This window comes from Oncorhynchus keta, chromosome 10 (assembly GCF_023373465.1).
Source record: "Oncorhynchus keta strain PuntledgeMale-10-30-2019 chromosome 10, Oket_V2, whole genome shotgun sequence".
Classification (NCBI taxonomy): domain Eukaryota; kingdom Metazoa; phylum Chordata; class Actinopteri; order Salmoniformes; family Salmonidae; genus Oncorhynchus; species Oncorhynchus keta.
The window spans coordinates 80,419,032-80,443,720 of record NC_068430.1 but is presented as its reverse complement, the minus strand read 5'-3'; the positions used below and the strand labels follow the sequence as shown (position 1 = coordinate 80,443,720).

The following is a 24,689-nucleotide window of genomic DNA, read 5'->3' as shown; positions in this document are numbered from 1 at the left end:
CTACCTGGTGTGGGACAATAAAACATCTGCACCTACCTGGTGTGGGACAATAAAACATCTGCACCTACCTGGTGTGGGACAATAAAACATCTGCACCTACCTGGTGTGGGACAATAAAACATCTGCACCTACCTGGTGTGGGACAATAAAACATCTGCACCTACCTGGTGTGGGACAATAAAACATCTGCACCTACCTGGTGTGGGACAATAAAACATCTGCACCTACCTGGTGTAGGACAATAAAACATCTGCACCTACCTGGTGTGGGACAATAAAACATCTGCACCTACCTGGTGTGGGACAATAAAACATCTGCACCTACCTGGTGTGGGACAATAAAATATCTTCATTGTTTTCATGGGATGAGTTTGACACCCCTGCTTTAACCTGGACTGTATTGTGTCTACAGTTCTTTACAGTCAAGTTCCTTCACACATTTTCCTGGCTTTTCTTTGTCAAGTCAATTTAATTAGTATTTCATAAGCATTTAATTAGTGTTTCAAAAGTATTTCAATAGTGTTTCACGAGTATCGCTTGCTTCTCAACAGACCAATGAGATGCGAGAACTGCTGGGCGCCCTCTACACACATCCCCTGCCATTGGCTGTCGGCTCTGTCACTCTGCAGCTGGTAAGCCTCAACTAGTCTATTCATCACAACTGTCCCATCTATTCTAATTCCAAGTGGAAATTCCAATTCCAAACTATTATATTGGAAACAATCATATTACATTACGCGGTTGTCATTTAAACTGTTGTCTGTGTTGTAGTGTATCGTGTGGATTTGTTATTAGATAGAGGGGTTTTCTGGGCTGTGTGGTAGTGTGTTGTGTTTCTCTCTGAGGGAGAGAAGCTATTGGTCAGGACAGAGATGCCCCGCCCTCCTGGACATGCCCCCCTCACTCCGGGGAAGGGGCAGGAAGGGGTGAGTCCTGGAACCCTGCTCGGTCTGGACTAACAACTAGAACCTAAGACCTGGTCTGTTTTAACACCGAGAACCTAAAGCCTGGTCTGGACTAACACCTAGAACCTAAAATCTGGTCTGGACTAACACCTAGAACCTAAAACCTGGTCTGGACTAACACCTAGAACCTAAAACCTGGTCTGGACTAACACCTAGAACCTAAAACTTAGTCTGTTTTAACACCGAGAACCTAAGCATGGCCTGGACTAACACCTAGAACCTAAAAATTGGTCTGGGCTAACAGCTAGAAACTAAAACCTGGTCCATCATAACACTTAGAACCTAAAACCTGGTCTGGACTAACACCTACTAGAACCTTAAAACTGGTCTGCTGCACTAACACCTAGAACCTAAAACCTGATCTGGATTAACACCTTTAACGTAAAACCTGGTCTGGAGTAACACCCATAACCTGGTCTGGATTAGCACCTACAACCTGGTCTGGATTAACACCTATAACCTATAACCTGGTCTGGATTAGCACCTATAACCTGATCTGGATTAACACCTATAACCTATAACCTGGTCTGGATTAACACCTATAACCTGATCTGGATTAGCACCTATAACCTGGTCTGGATTAACACCTATAACCTATAGCCTGGTCTGGATTAACACCTATAACCTATAACCTGGTCTGGATTAACACCTATAACCTATAACCTGGTCTGGATTAACACCTATAACCTATAACCTGGTCTGGATTAACACCTAGAACCTAAAACCTGGTCTGGATTAGCACCTATAACCTGGTTTGGATTAACACTTAATACCTGGTCTGGATTAACACCTATAACCTATAACCTGGTCTGGATTAACACTTATAACCTAAAACCTGGTCTGGATTAACACCTATAACCTTTAACCTGGTTTGGATTAGCACCTAAAACCTGGTCTGGATTAACACATATAACCTGGTCTGGATTAACACCTATAACCTGGTCTGGATTAACACCTATAACCTATAACCTGGTCTGGATTAACACCTAGAACCTAAAACCTGTTCTGGATTAAAACCTATAACCTATAACCTGGTTTGGATTAATACCTATAACCTAATCTACTACTAAACCAAGACATAGTTAACATCTAAAACTAGACAAATTAAAAATCTAAATCATCTGGTCACTCGGTGAACCCTGGTTCTCTCAAGATCATCTCTCAGAACCAGACCTGATAACAGGATCATGATGGGTCTACCAGTACTAACATACACCCAGATGTTGTTCTTTCTGACTAGGACTGCACCTCAAATGGCATCTTATTCCCTGCATAGAGCCCTATGCGCCGTGGTCAGAAATAGTGCACTTCTGGAATAGGGTGCCATTTGGGATGGAAACTAACTGCTCCTTCTTCCCTTCTTCCCCAGGTCCCGTACTTCATCGCTCCAGACCCCAGAGGACTCCCTTCCATCCCTGAGAGTGTGAGTCTGCTGTCACTGTAATACATTAACCCTGACCCTAACCCTGATCCTGACCCTGATCCTGATCCTGACCCTGACCCTGACCCTAACCCTGACCCTGACCCTGATCCTGATCCTGATCCTGACCCTGAACCTGATCCTGACCCTAACCCTGATCCTAACACTGACCCTAACCCTGACCCTGACCCTGACCCTGATCCTGACCCTAACCCTGATCCTGACCCTGACCCTAACCCTGACCCTGACCCTAACCCTGACCCTGACCCTAACCCTGATCCTAACACTGACCCTGACCCTGACCCTAACCCTGATCCTGACCCTGACCCTAACCCTAACCCTGACCCTGACCCTAACCCTGACCCTGACCCTAACCCTAAGCCTGACCCTAACCCTGATCCTAACACTGACCCTGACCCTAACCCTAACCCTGACCCTGATCCTGATCCTGACCCTGACCCTAACCCTGACCCTGACCCTAACTATGACCCTGACCCTAACCCTAACCCTGACCCTAACCCTGATCCTAACACTGACCCTGACCCTAACCCTGCCCCTGATCCTGACCCTGACCCTAACCCTGACCCTGACCCTAACCCTGACCCTAACCCTGACCCTGACCCTGACACTAACACTGACACTAACACTGACCCTGACCCTGACCCTAACCCTGACCCTGACACTAACACTGACCCTGACCCTAACCCTGATCCTAACCCTGACCCTGACCCTAACCCTGATCCTAACCCTGACCCTGACACTAACACTGACCCTGACCCTAACCCTGACCCTGATCCTAACCCTGATCCTAACCCTGACCCTGACCCTGACCCTAACCCTGACCCTAACCCTAACCCTGACTCTGATCCTGACCCTAACCCTGACCCTGACCCTGACCCTAACCCTGACCCTAACCCTGACCCTGACCCTGACCCTAACCCTGACCCTGACCCTAACCCTGACCCTTACCCTGACCCTGACCCCAGAGGGCTCCCCTCCATCCCTGACAGTGTTAGTTGGCTGTCACTATAATACACTGTTGTAATGATCTACGTGTCAAACTCATTCCATGGAGGGCTGAGTGTCTGCTGTTCATTTCTCCTACCTTGAACTTGATTGATGAAGTAAGGTCCTTAATTAGTAAGAAACTCCCCCCACCTGCTTGTCTCGGTCTTAATTGAAAGGAAAACCCATAATCCAGCAGACACGAGGCCCTCCATGGAATGAGTTTGATCTACAGTGTATCTGAACCATAATGCTACTGCTGTTGGTACATTGATAATAGTGTTTGATTCTAAATTCTGCTACAAATTCAAGTCAAACTCAGAAGAGCGATTAATGCTGTTTTATTCACCACACTGGGTCGTACAGATGTTAGATGTATTCACCACACTGGGTCGTACAGATGTATTCACCACACTGGGTCGTACAGATGTTAGATGTATTCACCACACTGGGTCGTACAGATGTATTCACCACACTGGGTCGTACAGATGTTAGATGTATTCACCACACTGGGTCATAAAATGTTAGATGTATTCACCACACTGGGTCGTACAGATGTTAGATGTATTCATCACACTGGGTAGTACAGATGTTAGATGTATTCACCACACTGGGTCGTACAGATGTTAGATGTATTCATCGCACTGGGTCGTACAGATGCTAGATGTATTCACCACACTGGGTCGTACAGATGTTAGATGTATTCACCACACTGGGTGGTACAGATGTTAGATGTATTCACCACACTGGGTCGTACAGATGTTAGATGTATTCACCACACTGGGTCGTACAGATGTTAGATGTATTCATCGCACTGGGTCGTACAGATGCTAGATGTATTCACCACACTGGGTCATACAGATGTTAGATGTATTCACCACACTGGGTCGTACAGATGTTAGATGTATTCACCACACTGGGTGGTACAGATGTATTCACCACACTGGGTGGTACAGATGTTAGATGTATTCACCACACTGGGTCGTACAGATGTTAGATGTATTCATCGCACTGGGTCATACAGATGTATTCACCACACTGGGTCGTACAGATGTATCACCACACTGGGTCGTACAGATGTTAGATGTATTCACCACACAGGGTCATACAGCCACTAGATGTATTCACCACACTGCGTCGTACAGATATATTCACCACACTGGGTCGTACAGATATATTCACCACACTGGGTCGTACAGATATATTCACCACACTGGGTCGTACAGATATATTCACCACACTGGGTCGTACAGATATATTCACCACACTGGGTCGTACAGCCGCTCAATGTATTCACCACACTGGGTCGTACAGCCGCTAGATGTATTCACCACACTGGGTCATACAGATGTATTCACCACACTGGGTCGTACAGACGTTAGATGTATTCATCACACTGGGTCATACAGATGTATCACCACACTGGGTCGTACAGATGTATTCACCACACTGGGTCGTACAGATGTATCACCACACTGGGTCGTACAGATGTATTCACCACACTGGGTCGTACAGATGTATTCACCACACTGGGTCGTACAGATGTATCACCACACTGGGTTGTACAGATGTATTCACCACACTGGGTCGTACAGATGTATCACCACACTGGGTCGTACAGATGTATTCACCACACTGGGTCGTACAGATGTATTCATCACACTGGGTCGTACAGATGTATTCACCACACTGGGCCGTACAGATGTATTCACCACACTGGGTCATACAGATGTATCACCACACTGGGTCGTACAGATGTATTCATCACACTGGGTCGTACAGATGTATCACCACACTGGGTCGTACAGATGTATTCATCACACTGGGTCGTACAGATGTATTCCCCACACTGGGTCGTACAGATGTATTCCCCACACTGGGTTATACAGATGTTAGATGTATTCATCACACTGGGTCGTACAGATGTATTCCCCACACTGGGTTGTACAGATGTATTCCCCACACTGGGTTGTACAGATGTATCACCACACTGGGTCGTACAGATGTATTCATCACACTGGGTCGTACAGATGTATTCCCCACACTGGGTTGTACAGATGTATCACCACACTGGGTCGTACAGATGTATTCATCGCACTGGGTCATACAGATGTATTCACCACACTGGGTCATACAGATGTATTCACCACACTGGGTCGTACAGATGTATTTACTACACTGGGTCGTATAGACGTATTCACCGCACTGGGTCATTGAGATGTATTTACCACACTGGGTCGTACAGATGTATTCACCACACTGGGCCGTACAGATGTATTCACCACACTGGGTCGCACAGATGTATTCACCACACTGGGTCGTACAGATGTATTTACCACACTGGGTCGTACAGACGTATTCACCACACTGGGTCGTACAGACGTATTCACCACACTGGGTCATACAGATGTATTTACCACACTGGGTCGTACAGACGTATTCACCACACTGGGTCGTACAGATGTATTCACCACACTGGGCCGTACAGATGTATTCACCACACTGGGTCGCACAGATGTATTCACCACACTGGGTCGTACAGATGTATTCACCACACTGGGTCGTACAGATGTATTCACCACACTGGGTCGTACAGATGTTAGATGTATTCACCACACTGGGTCGTACAGATGTATTCACCACACTGGGTGGTACAGATGTATTTACCACACTGGGTCGTACAGATGTATTCACCACACTGGGTCGTACAGATGTATTCACCACACTGGGTCGTACAGATGTATTCACCACACTGGGTCGTACAGATGTATCACCACACTGGGTCGTACAGATGTATCACCACACTGGGTCGTACAGATGTATTCACCACACTGGGTCGTACAGATGTATTCACCACACTGGGTCGTACAGATGTATTCACCACACTGGGTCATACAGATGTATTCACCACACTGGGTCATACAGATGTATTCACCACACTGGGTCATACAGATGTATTCACCACACTGGGTCATACAGATGTATTCACCACACTGGGTCATACAGATATATTCACCACACTGGGTCGTACAGATGTATTCACCACACTGGGTCGTACAGATGTATCACCACACTGGGTCGTACAGATGTATCACCACACTGGGTCGTACAGATGTATCACCACACTGGGTCGTACAGATGTATCACCACACTGGGTCGTACAGATGTATTCACCACACTGGGTCGTACAGGTGTATTCACCACACTGGGTCGTACAGATGTATCACCACACTGGGTCGTACAGATGTATCACCACACTGGGTCGTACAGATGTATTCACCACACTGGGTCGTACAGGTGTATTCACCACACTGGGTCGTACAGGTGTATTCAGCACACTGGGTCGTACAGATGTATTCACCACACTGGGTCATACAGGTGTATTCACCACACTGGGTCATACAGGTGTATTCACCACACTGGGTCATACAGGTGTATTCAGCACACTGGGTCATACAGGTGTATTCACCACACTGGGTCATACAGGTGTATTCACCACACTGGGTCATACAGGTGTATTCAGCACACTGGGTCGTACAGATGTATTCACCACACTGGGTCATACAGGTGTATTCACCACACTGGGTCATACAGGTGTATTCACCACACTGGGTCGTACAGATGTATTCACCACACTGGGTCGTACAGCTGTTAGATGTAGTCACCACACTGGGTTGTACAGATGTATTCACCACACTGGGTCGTACAGCTGCAAAGAGAAGATATGACGTCACAATCACATATATTTACAACTTCTGACTACCCGCCCCTGAACACCCCCTCTTCCCAAACAGACCCCCATCCTGTGTCGAAAAACAATGAATTGTTAGGCAGGTGGGGTTATTGTCCGAGTTTGAGTCCAGAACCTTCAGTTCTCCTCCACTCACCTCCCTGTCTTCCCTGTCTTCTTGTCAGAGGCTTTGAGACGAGGGAGTGCACATTCTGGCAGCCTGCCACAGTCCAAGTCTTATCAGTCAGGAGAGGCTTTGAGACGAGGGAGTGCACATTCTGGCAGCCTGCCACAGTCCACTTCTTATCAGTCAGGAGAGGCTTTGAGACTAGGGAGTGCACATTCTGGCAGCCTGCCACAGTCCACCAGATAATTATCCTTCTCAGACACAAAGAGCTATTTCTGAGAATAAGCAATCTATTCACAGTCAAGTGGATATAATGATGCATAACATACAGAGATAATATAATGAACTATAAAAGTGAAGCTATAACATACAGAGATAATATAATGATATAGACCAGTGAAGTTATAACACTGAGATAATATAATGATATAAAACAGTGAAGTTATAACATACAGAGATAATATAATGATATTTAACAGTGAAGCTATATCATACAGAGATAATATAATGATATTTAACAGTGAAGCTATATCATACAGAGATAATATAATGATATAGATCAGCGAAGCTATAACATGCAGAGATAATATAATGACATAGAACAGCTATAAGACAGTGCTACAGGGCAGTAGTTTAAAATCTATTAGCTCTAACACGTGCCTCCTACCTCACCGTTATGGAAAGATCATGTTTAGAGACTGGCCCCCTTTACACATAGTGTAGATCATTCCATCTGACTCAGAACAAATTCTTTACTGTTGCTAGGCTACTTATATGAGTACAAACATACTAAAATATGCTCAAGGCAATTAGTCCGTTTCCAGCGATAAGTATATACATCTCATAGATGACCCCTGTCTTAACATTGATTATACTATACATCTCATAGATGACCAGTGTCTTGACATTGATTATACATCTCATAGATGATCACTGTCTTGACATTGATTATACCTCTCATAGATGATCACTGTCTTGACATTGATTATACATCTCATAGATGACCCCTGTCTTGACATTGATTATACTATACATCTCATAGATGACCCCTGTCTTAACATTGATTATACTATACATCTCATAGATGACCAGTGTCTTGACATTGATTATACATCTCATAGATGATCACTGTCTTGACATTGATTATACCTCTCATAGATGATCACTGTCTTGACATTGATTATACATCTCATAGATGACCCCTGTCTTGACATTGATTATACTATACATCTCATAGATGACCCCTGTCTTAACATTGATTATACATGTCATAGATGATCCCTGTCTTAACATTGATTATACATGTCATAGATGACCCCTGTCTTAACATTGATTATACATGTCATAGATGACCCCTGTCTTAACATTGATTATACATCTCATAGATGACCCCTGTCTTAACATTGATTATACTATACATCTCATAGATGACCCCTGTCTTAACATTGATTATACATCTCATAGATGACCCCTGTCTTAACATTGATTATACTATACATCTCATAGATGACCCCTGTCTTAACATTGATTATACATCTCATAGATGACCCCTGTCTTAACATTGATTATACTATACATCTCATAGATGACCCCTGTCTTAACATTGATTATACATCTCATAGATGACCCCTGTCTTAACATTGATTATACTATACATCTCATAGATGACCCCTGTCTTAACATTGATTATACATCTCATAGATGACCCCTGTCTTAACATTGATTATACTATACATCTCATAGATGACCCCTGTCTTGACATTGATTATACATCTCATAGATGACCCCTGTCTTGACATTGATTATACATCTCATAGATGACCCCTGTCTTGACATATATTATACATGTCATAGATGACCCCTGTCTTAACATTGATTATACATCTCATAGATGACCCCTGTCTTAACATTGATTATACTATACATCTCATAGATGACCCCTGTCTTAACATTGATTATACATCTCATAGATGACCCCTGTCTTAACATTGATTATACCTCTCATAGATGACCCCTGTCTTGACATTGATTATACATCTCATAGATGACCCCTGTCTTAACATTGATTATACTATACATCTCATAGATGACCCCTGTCTTGACATTGATTATACATCTCATAGATGACCCCTGTCTTGACATTGATTATACTATACATCTCATAGATGACCCCTGTCTTAACATTGATTATACTATACATCTCATAGATGACCCGTCTTAACATTGATTATACTATACATCTCATAGATGACCCCTGACTTGACATTGATTATACATCTCATAGATGACCCCTGTCTTGACATTGATTATACATCTCATAGATGACCCCTGTCTTGACGTTGATTATACATCTCATAGATGACCCCTGTCTTGACGTTGATTATACATCTCATAGATGACCCCTGTCTTGACGTTGATTATACATCTCATAGATGACCCCTGTCTTGACGTTGATTATACATCTCATAGATGACCCCTGTCTTGACATTGATTATACATCTCATAGATGACCCCTGTCTTAACATTGATTATACCTCTCATAGATGACCCCTGTCTTAACATTGATTATACATGTCATAGATGACCCCTGTCTTAACATTGATTATACATCTCATAGATGACCCCTGTCTTGACATTGATTATACTATACATCTCATAGATGACTCCTGTCTTGACGTTGATTATACATCTCATAGATGACCCCTGTCTTAACATTGATTATACATCTCATAGATGACCCCTGTCTTAACATTGATTATACTATACATCTCATAGATGACCCCTGTCTTAACATTGATTATACTATACATCTCATAGATGACCCCTGTCTTGACATTGATTATACATCTCATAGATGACCCCTGTCTTGACATTGATTATACTATACATCTCATAGATGACCCCTGTCTTAACATTGATTATACTATACATCTCATAGATGACCCCTGTCTTGACATTGATTATACATCTCATAGATGACCCCTGTCTTGACATTGATTATACATCTCATAGATGACCCCTGTCTTAACATTGATTATACATCTCATAGATGACCCCTGTCTTAACATTGATTATACCTCTCATAGATGACCCCTGTCTTGACATTGATTATACATCTCATAGATGACCCCTGTCTTGACGTTGATTATACATCTCATAGATGACCCCTGTCTTGACATTGATTATACATCTCATAGATGACCCCTGTCTTAACATTGATTATACATGTCATAGATGACACCTGTCTTAACATTGATTATACATCTCATAGATGACCCCTGTCTTGACATTGATTATACTATACATCTCATAGATGACCCCTGTCTTGACGTTGATTATACATCTCATAGATGACCCCTGTCTTAACATTGATTATACATCTCATAGATGACCCCTGTCTTAACATTGATTATACATCTCATAGATGACCCCTGTCTTGACATTGATTATACATCTCATAGATGACCCCTGTCTTGACATTGATTATACATCTCATAGATGACCCCTGTCTTAACATTGATTATACATCTCATAGATGACCCCTGTCTTGACATTGATTATACATCTCATAGATGACCCCTGTCTTGACGTTGATTATACATCTCATAGATGACCCCTGTCTTGACATTGATTATACATCTCATAGATGACCCCTGTCTTAACATTGATTATACATGTCATAGATGACCCCTGTCTTAACATTGATTATACATCTCATAGATGACCCCTGTCTTGACATTGATTATACTATACATCTCATAGATGACCCCTGTCTTAACATTGATTATACTATACATCTCATAGATGACCCCTGTCTTAACATTGATTATACATCTCATAGATGACCCCTGTCTTGACATTGATTATACTATACATCTCATAGATGACCCCTGTCTTAACGTTGATTATACTATACATCTCATAGATGACCCCTGTCTTAACATTGATTATACATCTCATAGATGACCCCTGTCTTGACATTGATTATACATCTCATAGATGACCCCTGTCTTGACATTGATTATACATCTCATAGATGACCCCTGTCTTAACATTGATTATACATCTCATAGATGACCCCTGTCTTGACATTGATTATACTATACATCTCATAGATGACCCCTGTCTTGACATTGATTATACATCTCATAGATGACCCCTGTCTTGACGTTGATTATACATCTCATAGATGACCCCTGTCTTGACATTGATTATACATCTCATAGATGACCCCTGTCTTAACATTGATTATACATCTCATAGATGACCCCTGTCTTGACGTTGATTATACATCTCATAGATGACCCCTGTCTTGACATTGATTATACATCTCATAGATGACCCCTGTCTTAACATTGATTATACATGTCATAGATGACCCCTGTCTTAACATTGATTATACATCTCATAGATGACCCCTGTCTTGACATTGATTATACTATACATCTCATAGATGACCCCTGTCTTAACATTGATTATACTATACATCTCATAGATGACCCCTGTCTTAACATTGATTATACATCTCATAGATGACCCCTGTCTTGACATTGATTATACTATACATCTCATAGATGACCCCTGTCTTAACGTTGATTATACTATACATCTCATAGATGACCCCTGTCTTAACATTGATTATACATCTCATAGATGACCCCTGTCTTGACATTGATTATACATCTCATAGATGACCCCTGTCTTAACGTTGATTATACATCTCATAGATGACCCCTGTCTTAACATTGATTATACTATACATCTCATAGATGACCCCTGTCTTAACATTGATTATACTATACATCTCATAGATGACCCCTGTCTTGACATTGATTATACATCTCATAGATGACCCCTGTCTTGACATTGATTATACATCTCATAGATGACCCCTGTCTTGACATTGATTATACATCTCATAGATGACCCCTGTCTTGACATTGATTATACATCTCATAGATGACCCCTGTCTTGACATTGATTATACATCTCATAGATGACCCCTGTCTTGACATTGATTATACATCTCATAGATGACCCCTGTCTTAACATTGATTATACATCTCATAGATGACCCCTGTCTTAACATTGATTATACATCTCATAGATGACCCCTGTCTTGACATTGATTATACATCTCATAGATGACCCGTCTTAACATTGATTATACTATACATCTCATAGATGACCCCTGTCTTGATGTTGATTATACATCTCATAGATGACCCCTGTCTTGACATTGATTATACTATACATCTCATAGATGACCCGTCTTAACATTGATTATACTATACATCTCATAGATGACCCCTGTCTTAACATTGATTATACATCTCATAGATGACCCCTGTCTTAACATTGATTATACTATACATCTCATAGATGACCCGTCTTGACATTGATTATACTATACATCTCATAGATGACCCCTGTCTTAACGTTGATTATACATCTCATAGATGACCCCTGTCTTAACATTGATTATACTATACATCTCATAGATGACCCCTGTCTTAACATTGATTATACATCTCATAGATGACCCCTGTCTTGACATTGATTATACATCTATTAGATGACCCCTGTCTTGACATTGATTATACTATACATCTCATAGATGACCCCTGTCTTAACATTGATTATACTATACATCTCATAGATGACCCCTGTCTTAACATTGATTATACTATACATCTCACAGATGACCTGTCTTAACATTGATTATACTATACATCTCATAGATGACTCCTGTCTTAATGTTGATTATACATCTCATAGATGACCCCTGTCTTAACATTGACAGAGAGATCACTACAGGAAGATAAGACATTATAAAGTCTCCATGGTAACGACAGGTCTTACAGTACAGCGGGACCTGAATGCTTTAAGTTAATTGGTACCTATTGTTTTAATACTGTGGTGTGTGTGTGTGTGTGTGTGTGTGTGTGTGTGTGTGTGTGTGTGTGTGTGTGTGTGTGTGTGTGTGTGTGTGTGTGTGTGTGTGTGTGTGTGTGTGTGTGTGTGTGTGTGTGTGTGTGTGTGTTACAGAGGAACCTGACAGAGTTGGTGGTAGCGGTAGATGTGTCTAACCTCCTCCAGCTCTATGCCAGCATGTTGTTTGAGAGACGCATCCTCATCCTCTCCAGCAAACTCAGCACAGTGAGGATACACACACACACTATACCTCAACAACTCACAAAACGTAATTCAACCCTTTCTCAAAAGTTGCTTTCCGTAATTTCTAACATAAATGTATGCTGTTCTGATTGGGCTCCCTCCCTCCCACCTCTCTCCCTCCCTTCCACCTCTCTCTCTCCTCCTACTCTCTCCCCCCTCTGTCTCTCCCTCCCACCTCTCTCTCTCTCCCCCCTCTGTCTCTCCCTCCCACCTCCCTCTCTCCTCCCTCTCTCCCTCCCTCCCACTCTCTCTCTCTCTCTCTCCCCCTCTGTCTCTCCCTCCCACCTCCCTCTCTCCCTCCCTCCCACCTCTCTCTCTCTCTCCCCCTCTGTCTCTCCCTCCCACCTCCCTCTCTCCTCCCTCTCTCCCTCCCTCCCACCCTCTCTCTCCCTCCCACCTCTCTCTCTCCCTCCCACCTCCCTCTCTCCTCCCCTCCCACCTCTCTCTCTCCCTCCCACCTCCCTCTCTCCTCCCTCTCTCCCTCCCTCCCACCTCTCTCTCTCCCTCCCACCTCTCTCCCTCCCTTCCAACTCTCTCTCTCCTCCCTCTCTCTCCCCCCTCTGTCTCTCCCTCCCCCCTCTCTCTCTCTCTCCTCCCTCTCTCTCCCCCTCTGTCTCTCCCTCCCACCTCCCTCTCTCCTCCCTCTCTCCCTCCCTCCCACCTCTCTCTCTCCCTCCCACCTCTCTCCCTCCCTTCCAACTCTCTCTCTCCTCCCTCTCTCTCCCCCCTCTGTCTCTCCCTCCCACCTCTCTCTCTCCCCCTCTGTCTCTCCCTCCCACCTCTCTCTCTCCCTCCCACCTCTCTCCCTCCCTTCCAACTCTCTCTCTCCACCTCTCTCTCTCCCCCCTCTGTCTCTCCCTCCCCCCCCTCTCTCTCTCTCCCCCCTCTGTCTCTCCCTCCCTCCCACCTCTCTCTCTCTCTCTCTCCCCCCTCTGTCTCTCCCTCCCACCTCTCTCTCTCCCCGTCTCTCTGCTCCAGTTGACAGCGTGTGTTCATGCCCTCAGTGCTGTGCTCTACCCCATGTACTGGCAACACATCTTCATACCTGTCCTGCCCCCACACCTACTGGACTACTGCTGGTCAGAGAGAGAGAAAACACACACACACACACCTACTGGACTACTGCTGATCAGAGAGAGAGAACACACACACACACCTACTGGACTACTGCTGGTCAGAGAGAGAGAAAACACACACACACACACCTACTGGACTACTGCTGATCAGAGAGAGAGAACACACACACACACCTACTGGACTACTGCTGGTCAGAGAGAGAGAAAACACACACACACACACCTACTGGACTACTGCTGGTCAGAGAGAGAAAAACACACACACACACACACACCTACTGGACTACTGCTGGTCAGAGAGAGAAAACACACACACACACACCTACTGGACTACTGCTGATCAGAGAGAGAGAACACACACACACACCTACTGGACTACTGCTGGTCAGAGAGAGAGAACACACACACACACACACACACACACACACACACACATACACACCTACTGGACTACTGCTGGTCAGAGAGAGAGAGAACACACACACACCTACTGGACTACTGCTGGTCAGAGAGAGAAAACACACACACACACACCTACTGGACTACTGCTGGTCAGAGAGAGAGACACACACACACCTACTGGACTACTGCTGGTCAGAGAGAGAGAAAACACACACACACGCACACACCTACTGGATTACTGCTGGTCAGAGAGAGAGAACACACACACACACCTACTGGACTACTGCTGGTCAGAGAGAGAGAACACACACACACACACACACACAGATATGTATATGTTAAAGCACTCAACCTCTCTCTGTCTGTCTGTCTCTCAGTGCTCCGATGCCCTTCCTCATAGGAGTCCACTCCAGTCTGACAGAGGTACAGTAACTACAGCGTCTCCATGGTTTCCATAAGGTTCTAATGGTGTTTCATCCCTCTGACAAGCAGCCAGGACCTGCAGGGCAGTATGAACCATACAGTATACTGTGAGACCACATCGGACAATAACTGACTGATGGACAGACGGGTGGACAGACGGACAGACTGTTTTTGTGGACTTACTGACTGACTGATTGATTAGTTGGTTTGTTGACTGACTGATTGATTAGTTGATTGGTTGGTTTGTTGACTGACTGATTGATTAGTTGATTGGTGGGTTGGTTGACTGACTGATTGATTAGTTGATTGGTTGGTTTGTTGACTGACTGATTGATTAGTTGATTGGTTGGTTTGTTGACTGACTGATTGATTAGTTGATTGGTGGGTTGGTTGACTGACTGATTGATTAGTTGATTGGTTGGTTTGTTGACTGACTGATTGATTAGTTGATTGGTTGGTTGGTTGACTGACTGATTGATTAGTTGATTGGTTAGTTGGTTGACTGACTGATTGATTAGTTGATTGATGTATTGATTGATGTATTGATTAATGTGTTGATGTATTGATCCAGAGAGTGAGAAGCCGGGGGTTAGAGGACGTGGTGATTCTGAATGTAGACACCAACACTATAGAGTCTCCCTTCGAAGACCTGAAGAAGATACCAGCAGATGTGGTAATGTGAATGTGTGTGTGTGTGTGTGTGTGTGTGTGTGTGTGTGTGTGTGTGTGTGTGTGTGTGTGTGTGTGTGTGTGTGTGTGTGTGTGTGTGTGTGTGTGTGTGTGTGTGTGTGTGTGTGTGTGTGTGTGTGTGTGTGTGTGTGCATACCTGCTTTCACGAATCTATGCATTTGAGCAAGTAAGCAAGTTTAGATGTGTGTGTGTAACTTGCATGTGGACTTGTGTGTCTGTGTAACAATGTGTCTATGTAACAACGTGTGTGTGTGTGTGTGTGTGTGTGTGTGTGTGTGTGTGTGTGTGTGTGTGTGTGTGTGTGTGTGTGTGTGTGTGTGTGTGTGTGTGTGTGTGTGTGTGTGTGTGTGTGTACTGTGTATGTGTACCAGGTATCAGGTCTGAAGTTGTGTCTGAAACGCCAGGCAGCGTCAGCAGGTGTGGGCGTGGCCAAGGCCTTCCTCAGGGCTCAGGTTCTGCTGTTTGGAGGATATGGAGACGCTCTGAAGGGAAACACGGTTAGAACAATAATACTCGGAATACTCTGGGAACACGGTTAGAACAATAATATTCTGGAATACTCTGGGAACCCAGTTAGAACAATAATACTCTGGAATACTCTGGGAACACGGTTAGAACAATAATACTCTGGAATACTCTGGGAACACGGTTAGAACAATAATACTCTGGGAACACGGTTAGAACAATAATACTCTGGAATACTCTGGGAACACAGTTAGAACAATAATACTCTGGAATACTCTGGGAACACGGTTAGAACAATAATACTCTGGAATACTCTGGGAACCCAGTTAGAACAATAATACTCTGGAATACTCTGGGAACTCGGTTAGAACAATAATACTCTGGAATACTCTGGGAACCCAGTTAGAACAATAATACTCTGGAATACTGTGGGAACACGGTTAGAACAATAATACTCTGGAATACTGTGGGAACACGGTTAGAACAATAATACTCTGGAATACTCTGGGAACACGGTTAGAACAATAATACTCTGGAATACTCTGGGAACACGGTTAGAACAATAATACTCTGGAATACTCTGGGAACCCAGTTAGAACAATAATACTCTGGAATACTGTGGGAACACGGTTAGAACAATAATACTCTGGAATACTCTGGGAACACGGTTAGAACAATAATACTCTGGAATACTGTGGGAACACGGTTAGAACAATAATACTCTGGAATACTGTGGGAACACGGTTAGAACAATAATACTCTGGAATACTGTGGGAATATGGTTAGAACAATAATACTCTGGAATACTCTGGGAACACGGTTAGAACAATAATACTCTGGAATACTGTGGGAACACGGTTAGAACAATAATACTCTGGAATACTGTGGGAACACGGTTAGAACAATAATACTCTGGAATACTGTGGGAACACGGTTAGAACAATAATACTCTGGAATACTGTGGGAACACGGTTAGAACAATAATAATCTGGAATACTGTGGGAATATGGTTAGAACAATAATACTCTGGAATACTGTGGGAACACGGTTAGAACAATAATACTCTGGAATACTCTGGGAACACGGTTAGAATGGTAATACTCTGGAATACTCTGGGTACACGGTTAGAATGGTAATACTCTGGAATACTCTGGGTACACGGTTAGAATGGTAATACTCTGGAATACTCTGGGTACACGGTTAGAATGGTAATACTCTGGAATACTCTGGGTACACGGTTAGAATGGTAATACTCTGGAATACTCTGGGTACACGGTTAGAACAATAATACTCTGGAATACTTTGGGAACGCCGTTAGAATACATAACATTAAAATATAATAATGTGAAGATGCATTTTATTCTGTATGCAATAATACTGTAGAATACTCTATAATACTGTATATACAGACCTGTTTCAATAAAGTGTCTTGTCTTCACCAACTCTCTCTCTCTCTCTCCCTCCCTCTCTATCTTCCTCCCTCCCTCATCTCTCTCTGTAGAATGGTCAGATCATGTTCTGTGAGGAGGTTTTCCTGGACCACAGGTCTCCCAGTATGAGACAGTTCCTACAGAGTGCTGTCCATCTGCAGCTCTTCAAACAGGTACCTGTGTGTGTGTGTGTGTGTGTGTGTGTGTGCCCTCCTCCTCCTGCAGCTCTTCCAACAGGTGAGTTCATCTCAAGACAGAATGCTGCCCTCTGTTGTTCTGGGGATGCCATAACAAAACAAACATGAGAACAAGTAGCACACACACATGTGGATATCAAATGTCCCCGTAGTGTGGAGGTGTAAAACAAACATGAGAACAAGTAGCACACCCACATGTGGATATCAAATGTCTTCGTAGTGTGGAGGTGTAAAACAAACATGAAGAACTAGTCAACATACAAACATCAAAATGTCTTTTGTAGTCTGGATGTCTGACCATCAGCAATAGAGAATAATCCACATTCTGCAATAATCCACATTCTGCAATAATCCACATTCTGCAATAATCCACATTCTGCAATCATCCACATTCTGCAATCATCCACATTCTGCAATCATCCACATTCTGCAATAATCCACATTCTGCAATAATCCACATTCTGCAATCATCCACATTCTGTAATAATCCACATTCTGTAATAATCCACATTCTGCAATAATCCACATTCTGCAATAATCCACATTCTGCAATAATCCACATTCTGCAATCATCCACATTCTGCAATCATCCACATTCTGCAATCATCCACATTCTGCAATCATCCACATTCTGCAATAATCCACATTCTGTAATAATCCACATTCTGCAATCATCCACATTCTGTAATAATCCACATTCTGTAATAATCCACATTCTGCAATCATCCACATTCTGCAATCATCCACATTCTGTAATAATCCACATTCTGTAATAATCCACATTCTGCAATAATCCACATTCTGCAATAATCCACATTCTGCAATAATCCACATTCTGCAATAATCCACATTCTGCAATAATCCACATTCTGCAATCATCCACATTCTGCAATAATCCACATTCTGTAATAATCCACATTCTGTAATAATCCACATTCTGCAATAATCCACATTCTGCAATAATCCACATTCTGTAATAATCCACATTCTGCAATAATCCACATTCTGCAATAATCCACATTCTGCAATAATCCACATTCTGTAATAATCCACATTCTGCAATAATCCACATTCTGCAATAATCCACATTCTGCAATAATCCACATTCTGCAATAATCCACATTCTGTAATAATCCACATTCTGCAATCATCCACATTCTGCAATAATCCACATTCTGCAATAATCCACATTCTGCAATAATCCAGATTCTGCAATAATCCACATTCTGCAATAATCCACATTCTGCAATAATCCACATTCTGCAATAATCCACATTCTGTAATAATCCACATTCTGCAATAATCCACATTCTGCAATAATCCACATTCTGCAATAATCCACATTCTGCAATAATCCACATTCTGTAATAATCCACATTCTGCAATAATCCACATTCTGCAATAATCCACATTCTGCAATAATCCACATTCTGCAATAATCCACATTCTGTAATAATCCACATTCTGTAATAATCCACATTCTGCAATAATCCAGATTCTGCAATAATCCACATTCTGTAATAATCCACATTCTGCAATAATCCACATTCTGCAATAATCCACATTCTGCAATCATCCACATTCTGCAATAATCCACATTCTGTAATAATCCACATTCTGCAATAATCCACATTCTGCAATAATCCACATTCTGCAATAATCCACATTCTGCAATAATCCACATTCTGTAATAATCCACATTCTGCAATAATCCACATTCTGCAATAATCCACATTCTGTAATAATCCACATTCTGCAATAATCCACATTCTGTAATAATCCACATTCTGTAATAATCCACATTCTGCAATAATCCAGATTCTGCAATAATCCACATTCTGTAATAATCCACATTCTGCAATAATCCACATTCTGCAATAATCCACATTCTGTAATAATCCACATTGTGCAATAATCCAGATTCTGCAATAATCCACATTCTGTAATAATCCACATTCTGCAATAATCCACATTCTGTAATAATCCACATTCTGCAATAATCCACATTCTGTAATAATCCAAATTCTGTAATAATCCAAATTCTGTAATAATCCACATTCTGTAATAATCCAAATTCTGTAATAATCCACATTCTGTAATAATCCAAATTCTGTAATAATCCACATTCTGTAATAATCCAAATTCTGTAATAATCCACATTCTGTAATAATCCAAATTCTGTAATAATCCAAATTCTGTAATAATCCACATTCTGTAATAATCCAAATTCTGTAATAATCCACATTCTGTAATAATCCAAATTCTGTAATAATCCAAATTCTGTAATAATCCACATTCTGTAATAATCCAAATTCTGTAATAATCCACATTCTGTAATAATCCAAATTCTGTAATAATCCAAATTCTGTAATAATCCACATTCTGTAATAATCCAAATTCTGTAATAATCCACATTCTGTAATAATCCACATTCTGTAATAATCCACATTCTGCAATAATCCACATTCTGTAATAATCCACATTCTGTAATGTAGCTCCACTTCTTTAGGTGTTCATTGTCACAACAATCCAACTGTTATGTCTTTGTCAGGATTACAGAACAAACTGTTCTAAATTTATTATTAGCAACATATTGATATTCAGTAGAATGATCTTCTCAGGGTTGAATAGGAGTCCCTGTGATATACTAACAAAGCAGTTCATTGACTGGGTTTTGTTTTTCAGTTTATTGATGGACGTCTGGAGCTGCTGAACAGAGGGATAGAGCCAGACGACCTGTTTGAACAAGAGATGCTACAGTGTGGAACAGCAGAAGCAGGTGTCTGTCTGTCTGTCTGTCTGTCTGTCTGTCTGTCTGTCTGTCTGTCTGTCTGTCTGTCTGTCTGTCTGTCTGTGTTTAAGTCCTCACAAACCGATGCTGGCCAAACAATCTAGTTCAAATCAAAAGCATATCAAATAAAATGTATTTATATAGCCCTTCGTACATCAGCTGATATCTCAAAGTGCTGTACAGAAACCCAGCCATAAACCCCAAACAGCAAGCAATGCAGGTGTAGAAGCACGGTGGCTAGGAAAAACTCCCTAGAAAGGCCAAAACCTAGGAAGAAACCTAGAGAGGAACCAGGCTGTGGGGTGGCCAGTCCTCTTCTGGCTGTGCCGGGTGGAGATTATAACAGAACATGGCCAAGATGTTCAAATGTTCATAAATGACCAGCAGGGTCAAATAATAATAATCACAGGCAGAACAGTTGAAACTGGAGGTGGACTGGGGACAGCAAGGAGTCATCATGTCAGGTAGTCCTGAGGCATGGTCCGAGGGCTCAGGTCCTCCGAGAGAGAGAAAGAAAGAGAGAAAGAGAGAATTAGAGAGAGCACACTTAAATTCACACAGGACACCGAATAGGACAGGAGAAGTACTCCAGCCCCCCAACACATAAACTACTGCAGCATAAATACTGGAGGCTGAGACAGGAGGGGTCAGGAGACACTGTGGCCCCATCCGATGACACCCCCGGACAGGGCCAAACAGGAAGGATATAACCACACCCACTTTGCCAAAGCACAGCCCCCACACCACTAGTTTTCATCTATATTTTCCTTAGCTGTCTATTTACCACAACAAACAGATGCTGGCACTAAGACCACACTCAACATGCTGTATGAAGCAAACAAGAACATGCTCATCCAGAAGCGGCGCTCCTAGTGGCCGGGGACTTTAATGCAGGCAAACTTAAATCTGTTTTACATCATTTTTACCAGCATATCACATGTGCAACCAGAGGATTAAAAAAATAAATCATTGAACTCTAGACCACCTTTACTTCACACACAGAGACACATACAAAGCTCTCCCTCGCCCTACATTTGGCAAATCTGACCAGAACTCTCCTCCTCCTGATTCCTGCTAACAAGCGGAAAATAAATCAGGAAGTATCAGTGACTCTCTCAATATGGAAGTGGTCAGATGACGCGGATGCTAAGCTACAGGACTGTTTCGCTATCACAGACTGGAATATGTTCTGGGATTCATCCAATGGCATTGAGGAGAACACCACCTCAGTCACCAGCTATATCCAATGGCATTGAGGAGTACACCACCTCAGTCACCAGCTATATCCAATGGCATTGAGGAGTACACCACCTCAGTCACCAGCTATATCCAATGGCATTGAGGAGAACACCACCTCAGTCACCAGCTATATCCAATGGCATTGAGGAGTACACCACCTCAGTCACCAGCTATATCCAATGGCATTGAGGAGTACACCACCTCAGTCACCAGCTATATCCAATGGCATTGAGGAGTACACCACCTCAGTCACCAGCTATATCCAATGGCATTGAGGAGTACACCACCTCAGTCACCAGCTATATCCAATGGCATTGAGGAGTACACCACCTCAGTCACCAGCTATATCCAATGGCATTGAGGAGAACACCACCTCAGTCACCAGCTATATCCAATGGCATTGAGGAGTACACCACCTCAGTCACCGGCTATATCCAATGGCATTGAGGAGAACACCACCTCAGTCACCGGCTATATCCAATGGCATTGAGGAGAACACCACCTCAGTCACCAGCTATATCCAATGGCATTGAGGAGAACACCACCTCAGTCACCAGCTATATCCAATGGCATTGAGGAGAACACCACCTCAGTCACCAGCTATATCCAATGGCATTGAGGAGTACACCACCTCAGTCACCAGCTATATCCAATGGCATTGAGGAGTACACCACCTCAGTCACCAGCTATATCCAATGGCATTGAGGAGGACACCACCTCAGTCACCAGCTATATCCAATGGCATTGAGGAGTACACCACCTCAGTCACCAGCTATATCCAATGGCATTGAGGAGTACACCACCTCAGTCACCAGCTATATCCAATGGCATTGAGGAGTACACCACCTCAGTCACCAGCTATATCCAATGGCATTGAGGAGTACACCACCTCAGTCACCAGCTATATCCAATGGCATTGAGGAGTACACCACCTCAGTCACCAGCTATATCCAATGGCATTGAGGAGTACACCACCTCAGTCACCAACTATATCCAATGGCATTGAGGAGTACACCACCTCAGTCACCAACTATATCCAATGGCATTGAGGAGTACACCACCTCAGTCACCAACTATATCCAATGGCATTGAGGAGTACACCACCTCAGTCACCAGCTATATCCAAATGGCATTGAGGAGTACACCACCTCAGTCACCAACTATATCCAATGGCATTGAGGAGGACACCACCTCAGTCACCAGCTATATCCAAATGGCATTGAGGAGTACACCACCTCAGTCACCAACTATATCCAATGGCATTGAGGAGTACACCACCTCAGTCACCAGCTATATCCAAATGGCATTGAGGAGTACACCACCTCAGTCACCAGCTATATCCAAATGGCATTGAGGAGAACACCACCTCAGACACCAGCTATATCCAATGGCATTGAGGAGTACACCACCTCAGTCACCAACTATATCCAATGGCATTGAGGAGTACACCACCTCAGTCACCAGCTATATCCAAATGGCATTGAGGAGTACACCACCTCAGTCACCAACTATATCCAATGGCATTGAGGAGTACACCACCTCAGTCACCAGCTATATCCAATGGCATTGAGGAGTACACCACCTCAGTCACCAGCTATATCCAATGGCATTGAGGAGTACACCACCTCAGTCACCAGCTATATCCAATGGCATTGAGGAGTACACCACCTCAGTCACCAGCTATATCCAATGGCATTGAGGAGTACACCACCTCAGTCACCAACTATATCCAATGGCATTGAGGAGTACACCACCTCAGTCACCAGCTATATCCAATGGCATTGAGGAGTACACCACCTCAGTCACCAGCTATATCCAATGGCATTGAGGAGTACACCACCTCAGTCACCAGCTATATCCAATGGCATTGAGGAGTACACCACCTCAGTCACCGGCTTCATTCAATGGCATTGAGGAGTACACCACCTCAGTCACCAGCTATATCCAAATGGCATTGAGGAGTACACCACCTCAGTCACCAGCTATATCCAATGGCATTGAGGAGAACACCACCTCAGTCACCAGCTATATCCAATGGCATTGAGGAGTACACCACCTCAGTCACCAGCTATATCCAATGGCATTGAGGAGAACACCACCTCAGTCACCAGCTATATCCAATGGCATTGAGGAGTACACCACCTCAGTCACCAGCTATATCCAATGGCATTGAGGAGAACACCACCTCAGTCACCAGCTATATCCAAATGGCATTGAGGAGTACACCACCTCAGTCACCAACTATATCCAATGGCATTGAGGAGAACACCACCTCAGTCACCAGCTATATCCAATGGCATTGAGGAGTACACCACCTCAGTCACCAACTATATCCAATGGCATTGAGGAGGACACCACCTCAGTCACCGGCTATATCCAATGGCATTGAGGAGTACACCACCTCAGTCACCAGCTATATCCAATGGCATTGAGGAGTACACCACCTCAGTCACCAGCTATATCCAATGGCATTGAGGAGTACACCACCTCAGTCATCAGCTATATCAATTAGTGCATCGCCGACATCCCCACAGTGACAGTATGTAAATATCC

General features: G+C 43.2%; 1 protein-coding gene and 1 long non-coding RNA gene across 4 annotated transcripts in view; one reads left to right on the top strand and one right to left on the bottom strand.

Annotated features, from left to right (window-relative positions):
• LOC118379405 (DENN domain-containing protein 1B-like) overlaps window positions 1–24,689 on the top strand; it is a 42,973-nt gene that overhangs the window by 11,933 nt on the left and 6,351 nt on the right. The window contains exons 8-17 of one of the 2 annotated variants that reach the window (XM_052528380.1): window positions 551–631; window positions 845–925; window positions 2,334–2,387; window positions 13,295–13,405; window positions 14,402–14,502; window positions 15,279–15,324; window positions 15,896–15,997; window positions 16,386–16,511; window positions 17,981–18,082; window positions 20,792–20,885. In XM_052528380.1, coding sequence (XP_052384340.1) covers window positions 551–631; window positions 845–925; window positions 2,334–2,387; window positions 13,295–13,405; window positions 14,402–14,502; window positions 15,279–15,324; window positions 15,896–15,997; window positions 16,386–16,511; window positions 17,981–18,082; window positions 20,792–20,885 — 898 coding nt within the window. The remainder of the gene's footprint in view (window positions 1–550; window positions 632–844; window positions 926–2,333; window positions 2,388–13,294; window positions 13,406–14,401; window positions 14,503–15,278; window positions 15,325–15,895; window positions 15,998–16,385; window positions 16,512–17,980; window positions 18,083–20,791; window positions 20,886–24,689) is intronic. The other variant, XM_052528381.1, reaches the window with a different exon arrangement.
• Window positions 14,417–15,372, bottom strand: LOC127932515 (uncharacterized). Of its 2 annotated transcripts, none has more exons than XR_008145785.1 (5): window positions 15,225–15,372; window positions 15,076–15,173; window positions 14,822–14,986; window positions 14,580–14,722; window positions 14,417–14,534 (listed from the first exon to the last, which is right to left on the bottom strand). It is a non-coding gene; the product is annotated as an uncharacterized LOC127932515 (long non-coding RNA). The 2 variants fall into 2 exon arrangements; XR_008145784.1 differs by having other exon boundaries at window positions 14,479–14,534; window positions 14,574–14,722.